Raw genomic sequence first — 7,735 nt, forward strand, 5'->3', positions numbered from 1 at the left:
TTCGGTTTTGTCCAAATCCTTTAACGCTAATTACATATTTGTCCTTCCAATCATTTACGGTCTCATATTATGGATTCGTGTCCACGCTTTTATTCTTTCTTTCACACGACTATAATAAAATGAACTCTGTACAATGCGAAGGCAGAGAGATTGCATGATGCCTTTATTGAGCGGTCTCTTTGCGCTTGGAGACCAAGAGAAAACCATAGTTGAAATTTTCCGACAAAATGGCTGTCTTCCACGTCATTTTCTGTCATTAGCTATTGTGAATTCTCGCTAGTTACGTATCTTAAAGGTGTTTTATACATTCTATATACTCTTCCTACGTTTTATTATACATTCAAGCGAAAGGTAATTTTTCAATGAGAAGTTTTTAATAAGATTTTCAATGCGTATACGTATGTAGTAGAATTACAAAATATAATATAATCATTAATATTTAAAACGATAATTGAAAATTCCGAAAATTCAGATTTAATCTTTTGCCAATTTATAATCCATACGTACATTGCTTGCATTGAAAATATCATTAGAGTCCAAATATCAGTGATATTAATGCTAATAGCTAGACGATCGGATTTTTTACGCAAGCCTTTCAGAGTTGAATAATTTTCAATGGAATTATCGGACGACTGACAGCGATTGATAGATAGTGGTTAATATCGGTTAGTTTTTTACGCTCGGTTGTTTTTACTAATAATAAGAAAGACTTTACTAATAATAAGAAAAAGTTTTTCTAATAATAAGAAAGACTTAAATGATGCATACCGATGAAATGACGTTTTGTATCATAAGGATTGACGATTTCCTTATAACTCGAAGGTACTGTTGATTAAATAGGTCGACAGCCAATATTATAGTAGAAAGCTTTTGGTGTGTTTGATCTATCTTCAAATAAGAAATGTCATTGTCGTATATAACGTGCTTATTGCGCTTTGACGAATATCGCTTGAGAACGTAAGTAGTAATCGCGAACTCGGATAAAAATTCATTTACTCGTTGTATTAAAAAGAAAAAAAATAAGTAAAAGTGAAAATACGCCATGTGCGAGAATTACATTCGAGTTATGAAGAAAAATTCATTGAGTGCCAGCATAACTGTGACTGTTTTTATTGCCAGAGTACGTATTGTTCACTTATCTACTTTATTATTTTGACTAAAGGAGTTATTTATAGCGTTAACAATGGAGCATAAGCACTCTCCCGCTATCGCATTACAATTAGACATTTTGTCAAATTGTCTTCTTTAAAATATTTTTCAAATAGGATAGAATACAATTTAATCCTCACCGTGTATACGTTTTTTGACCCATTAAGTGTACACGGGCGTCATTTATGTCCGGCGTATTTTTTTTTAATGGGTTAAGTGGTTCAAAAAATATTAAAATATTCATGTAGCTTCCTTAACTATTCTAAATGAAGGATTTTATACATAGTTTAACAAATTTATTGGTTTTTTTTTTAATATTTTATTTTTGCAAACATGTAAACACAAATGTGAGTATGGTTGATCATTGAAATTTAATAATTAAAATAGGAAAAAATAAAGTTCAAAGTTCATATTTTAAGAAAAAAAGTATATGGCAAAAAATTTTTTTAATTTAAATGCTTAAATTCGGGACATAAAGTTTTACAATTTCGAAATTTATAAAAATAAGCGTTCCTATGAAAAATTGACATTTAATAACTTAAAAAAAACCATTCTTTATTCGAAATCTGTAATCTCATACACTTTCGTTAATAAAAAAATACGAGATGACGTTGTAAGAGAACGAAGAAATCGTTCACTTACAGTGTCGTCTTTTCTACAGAGTGGTTTGACAATTTTATTCTAAGATAACACTGAATAAAAATTTTTTCGTTTTATATATTGTGTGTGTGTGTGTGTGTGTGTTTTACTTATAAAAATAGCCAAGAAACGCGAAAAAAAAAATTTTCTTTTTTGTATAAATATGCGTTGAATATATGACGAGGGTCATTCGTGTCCTCGCTCGATTTTGAATATCCGCTGCTCAGCGAGAAAATGATGTCCACTGCTCGGCTTTCAGGGATATCTTCCTCTATCCCACAAGTTTTTTTTAGCAGAACGGCGCGCCTGTACTCACTTGCTTTCAAAACATTGAGAACTATAAAAATCGCCTGGACACAAATGATCTCCGTATACACGGGTTGAGGGTTGATATAAAGTTCTTTTAACCTACAAGATTTAGGCCCACTTTGAAACTTAAAACCCTATCTGTCTCGTTTTAAAGCCAAAAAGAGACAGAGACAGAAAGTACTTAAAATCAAAGTAACGTTGGTGCAATCGCGCCTTAATAATTTGCTATAATATTTTTGTCGACTTATATTGTACTTACAGCGTTTTTCGCTTCAGTTCTGGCAGAACTGATGCGCACTCAGTGCATATTAAAGCTGTTGTATACCAACTTGTACATACACATAACAATGTATATTTTATCAAAATGTATATTTTATCAAATACCATAATAAAATGTATTGGAGATTTCGCGATAATTCGTTTGTATATTTTCATTAAACATACATCTTTACGTCGATTTGTGTACAACGGTTTTAATATGCACTGAGTGCACACCAGCTCTGTCAGTGAAAGACGCTATTAAATGGTTGTGGTCACGCGCGCAATAATACAGAGTACAATTAGAGAGAAAATGATATCATGGTCTAAAACGTTTTATGAGAGATCGACAACTTCTACCTCACGTAATATCGCAAAATGTTAGTTCAAACAGTACTTTAAATAATTACTTATTGTCTTCCTTCCAACCATTCAAGCTTAGAAAAGAAATTTGAAAAATTCGATAACTTGCACGAAATCCCTAAAATGAAGGAGTTAAATAGCATTTGTGTAATTGTTCCCTTTTTGCGTCCTTTTTAGCAGCCAGTAACGTGCTGGTAAGGGTCAGTTCGAGATTAAATCGAAGGTCGAAGTTAATTAAAATGTCCAAGAATGACATTCTCGAGGAAGTCTTCGTGGACGATGGTTTGTTCTTCATTCACTGTTAACATTTCGATTGGTAATGGTTGTATATCTATCTAACGTGGTTAAGACATTCGTAGCGCAACTAAGTTAGAGTGATGGCAATTTCGTAAGTAATACAAACGCGAATGAATATAAATAAAACGAATGGAAATTAGTAATTCTGGCTAGCATACAAGATAAATATTTTCAGCGCTCTCTTATTACACGTGATGTTTGAAATATGATTTAGTTGTCTTTGGGCAACAGCTAATGAGTCTTTTTTCGCGTGAAACATGTGTTATTGCTGCAACGTGGTGGTAAGAGTGGCCAAATTATTTTTGCTCCATTTTGCGATATGCATATGTGTGCATGCTCATAATTCTTGCATATATTTACATCATTCTTGTTAGTGTGACGTAACAATCGCTTTTATTTGTATTAATTAGCATTTTATTATAGAAGAACTTCATAAAATTGTTAATATTATATGTATCAGTTAAGATAATTGAGTGATTATTAAAAAATTCTTTTAACGAATATAAACGAAACTGTTTCAACATCTTTTAATAGAGTTTTTTAAACTTTTACATATTTATACATATATATATATATATATATAAGTTGGCATAAATTTAAAGAATATAACCCGGATTGTAAGAAATTTTATTTCGATAAAATAATATCAAGAGGCGATTTTTACTGAAAAGTTAAACTAAACTCTTGAGTTTCAAACATTTTCCAGAAGAGAGATTGAGAGCACAATTATCAAAGTACAATTATTTCTTGCGAAATCCGAAAACAATTTACAATTAACCAATGCATATTCCATATGCAGAGGGCCGCGATCGAAATATGTGAGGATACGCAGGTGTTCGAGATATTAGCGACAGTCGATAGGAAATTTGACGGAACGAAATCGTGACGCGGAAATCGCCTGAGGAAAGCTGCTTTGAAGCCCTACGGAGGCTAAAAGCGAAATAGCGGTAAGCCGGGGAAAAAGTGGAAGAAAGGTGATAAGAAGAGGCGGATACGCAAGAGAAGAAATGACGACGGAGATAAGTATGCGCGGGGGCAGCTAGACGGAGCTCTAACAAGTGGCTGCAGCTCGTAACGATCGCCCTCTGTGCCATGCACCAGCCAATCCACTCGTACTGCACGCCCTTCTAACCCGAGGAGTTTAACCAACACATACACACGCACACGTACGAACGCACACGCTCTCGGCACTGTGTGCACGTACGCGTGCTCCGCTACATCGCCAGAAATATCGATAAACACGACGACGAAGGTCGACCACGAGCGGTGATCGGAGCCACCCCTCTTTCATTCTCGAAATAACCTCCGTCTATTTCCTTTCTGTTCTTCTTTTTCTTCTAGTCTCTCGCTGCCGCGCATTCTCATTTTATAGATGATAATTACCGCGCGTCAGCGCGATAATTACCGATTCGATCGATGTGTTTGCGGAAACTATCGACTCTTTCGTCATCTATCATCCGCCGTTTCTTCTCAGCCCTTTATCTGAACAGCGATGTCCTTAGTGATTAATCGTTAAATTAATTACAACGGAAAAAGGAAAAGAATATATTCGAATATCTATCTGCCTGTTGTTTTGTTGATTTCATCTCATTCTAACGGAAATAACGGTTCTTCTTTGAGGGATCGCGAGCTGAATCGGATTATTTCTTGCACGCGAGAGTTTCTTGCGCACTCGACAGCAGGAATTGGTCGGCGTAATCTCTTTTTTAGGTACGGCTAGTTTTAACGAAAGCGTCAATTAAATTGCTCTCTGTTTCATTTGACGAGATTAATCGTGGACTGCGGGTTGCGGTTTTTCAAGCGCTTCGAAGGGAGAACTCACTGTTGTATAGATAGGTTCGTTATTGAAGTAGATTGAAGACAGTGATTGAAGATACTTCGAGTTTTCCTTTGAAGCACAATTGTAAAATCTTCTTAAAAAGAGATAAAACACATCTTTTTTTCAATTGATAACGTTTTTTTCCGTCTCTCTCTCTCTCTCTCTCCCTCTATATAGAATACATTATGATCATTGCGAAATTTGACATTCGGCGATGCAGTTAATTTCAGTTAAACATGCCAAATGTATGTATATTGCGTTAATGATAATTTGCATATACAATATTATCATTTTAATAATAATTCGCTGTAACGAGTTTTATTGGATACACGAGATGATGAAATAGTTTACGATGTAGCGTGCATGAAGCGAAATACACGTTGTTTGATTGAACGTGTTCGTGATTTCGATATTTGACTTACATTAGCGAGCCATGTGTAACATACATACATATACATGTGTGCATAAATTATGAACGCAAGTGCAAAATCTACTGCATGCGGTGCAATTGTAGTCGTTTTATTGAGAAAGTCTCAAACGATCTTTAAACGAAATCATAATTTCGACCGTGTACTGGGAAGGTAGTACGAGACGAAAAGAAAAAAATATCGATTTATATCTCTCTCTTGCGTTACAAATAATTAATCTGAAATATTTCGAAACAGAATATTCGTATGTAAATTCACTTTAGCTTTTAATTAACTGAATTTCCCTCCTCCTCGAGAGGACACACAAAGCAGATAATCTCTCATTTTTACACTTTGCACGTTGCATACGCTTTTCGCGTAAAAAATTTCCTCAATCGTCGACGTCGTAGAAAGCGGAGCAGGGCGATTTATTCTTCGCGGGCGGTCATTTAAAGGCCTTTGACCCGTGAACCGCAGATCTGTGTGTACATGGCTCGCGTGCGTGGATCGCGCACGTGCCGGTGATTATGCAACGAGGGTGCAGCGTAAATTCAAACGTAATTCCACGAAGACGCCGGTATCGGCGTCGACAAGCCAAGGTAAGGTGAGCGAGCGTGCGCCGCAACAGCTCAGAAGTGAGCAACGCGGAAGAAAAAGGCAAGTGCAGAAAGTGCGAGACGGACGGACGTAGCGGGAGAGGGAGCGAAAGAGAGGAGAAGAAAATGACAAAGATAGTGGACCACCGAAATATCCGTTACTCTGTATGCTCTGTATCGCTCTGTGTGCGCCTCGTGACAAGCTGCACGTATTCGACACATGTCTCTCTGTCCCTCTGACATTAGAGTTGTCAAATTTCCATGAAATAACGTTCTTACGAATTACGGTCTCGAATGCGCTCACTACAGCTATACGTGTTCGTTGGAACCGTCATCGTTTTTGGAATTATTACCGATTTCAGAGATTGAATCTTTATTCGAAGATAAAAATAATTCGGCGAAATTTTTGCTAAAATGTCGAACACGCGGAAATTCCCAAAAGCGTGGGAATCGCGCTATTTCTAGTTTCAGAGCGACCGTATCGGCGGAGAGCGCGAGACGTATCTTACATGGCGCACCCCGTTTTACAAATTCTTTTCCCGAGCTCACTTTTTCAACCCGATTCACTGCTCGATCCTTCTCGCGTCCACGATACCCTCTCGCACGCGTACCCATTTCGACGTCTCGCTCCTGCGTTTTTCGTCATGCGGCGCTGTGCGTCGTTCCGACGTCGCGTCGCGTCGCGTCGCGTCGGGGCGCCGCGAGAGAGAGAGAGATGCACCGTCCACGCACTCAACATCTCGTGGTGTCCGTTCGCTCGATTCTACGACGTGCGCATATCGGATCGCGTATATACAATCATACATGCTTTCGCGAGCGTGATCGGAGTAGCGAGATAGAATGACTTGGAAGTGACTCCGGAGGATTGAGAAATTATCTCAATCTGTTAGGGATCGAATACGAGACGTAACGAGATGTAACGAGATGCAACGGCACGCGGGGGTGCCGGGTATACGCGAAGCGTCATACGAGAGGAATAAAGACCGAGAATGAGCGCGAGGCGGATGGAGTTTGCGACGAAAGAGAAAGAAGGATAGTCTACGGCGATCGGGGAGCGAGGAGGAGGAGAGGAAGAGAAGCAGAGAGAGAGAGAGAGAGAGAGAGAGAGAGATAAAGACAGAGAGGCAGAGGGCGAGAGGGCGAGAGAAAGAGAAGGATGCAGGCAGAAAGAGACAGATGGGAAAGAGACGGCGCGCCGCCGGTGCGAACGAAAACTCTGGTTGCCGCATTATCACGCGGAAACACATCTTACCTGTTTCACTAGTGGGAGTAGTGTCTGTTCTATGCTACGGGTCTTAATCTCTAGGGTGGCTGGGTCTACGGGGTCGGGTGTCGCCATGATTCGAACACAACTCCGTGCTCCGTAGACTCGAGCCGAGGCGAGAGGGTTCGTTGCACCCCTCCTACCCCCGCCCGCGTGCCCGGCACGACTGCAACCCTTGCCCCCGCTGCCGTCGCTGACAGCCACCGGACACCCTCCTACCTACGGGCCAACCAATGGCCTTCGAGCCCCGTGGCTCGAGCCGGCAATGACGAGGGCGACGTCGCGCGACGACGACGGCGACGCCGACGCAACTACTGCCGTCGACGCCGGACGCCGCGCCGGTGCGCCGGGCTTAAACGTCGCGACGCCACAGCTCCCAGCCATCTCTTGGTTCCTCGCGTAACACTCTTGTCTCTTCGCTCTTGTCATTCGCCGATGCTGCCGTTGACGGCCGCCAGTAATTTCGAGTTACGCGAAAATCGTAGGATATTCTTCGACACCTGAGCTTCCGAAAGTGGAAAAGAGAGAATCTATGAATAACCTATGAATAACGTGTAAAATTAATCGATAATGCATTAAGCGAGAGTCTATGCGAGTCGTAGTTTACTTTAATATTTATCGTGATATATATATA

The 7,735-nt window shown here is 39.6% G+C and overlaps 1 protein-coding gene and 1 long non-coding RNA gene across 4 annotated transcripts in view; both read right to left on the reverse strand.

Moving 5' to 3' along the window:
* The window catches only part of LOC108755596 (alpha-catulin), a 54,689-nt gene extending 47,414 nt beyond the window's left edge, over positions 1–7,275 (reverse strand). For all 3 annotated transcript variants that reach the window (XR_001939779.1, XM_018498727.1, XM_018498717.1), the window contains exon 1: positions 7,090–7,275. Coding sequence is in view for 2 of the 3 variants with exons in the window: in XM_018498727.1 (XP_018354229.1) it covers positions 7,090–7,176 (87 nt within the window). In the remaining variant the exon portion in view is untranslated. The remainder of the gene's footprint in view (positions 1–7,089) is intronic.
* LOC108755619 lies at positions 1,925–6,200 on the reverse strand. The gene is made up of 3 exons (XR_001939781.1): positions 6,191–6,200; positions 5,374–5,376; positions 1,925–2,040 (listed from the first exon to the last, which is right to left on the reverse strand). It is a non-coding gene; the product is annotated as an uncharacterized LOC108755619 (long non-coding RNA).
* Positions 7,276–7,735: the final 460 nt, after the last annotated feature.

The sequence above is a fragment of the Trachymyrmex septentrionalis genome, unplaced genomic scaffold (genome assembly GCF_001594115.1).
Source record: "Trachymyrmex septentrionalis isolate Tsep2-gDNA-1 unplaced genomic scaffold, Tsep1.0 scaffold123, whole genome shotgun sequence".
Classification (NCBI taxonomy): Eukaryota; Metazoa; Arthropoda; class Insecta; order Hymenoptera; family Formicidae; genus Trachymyrmex; species Trachymyrmex septentrionalis.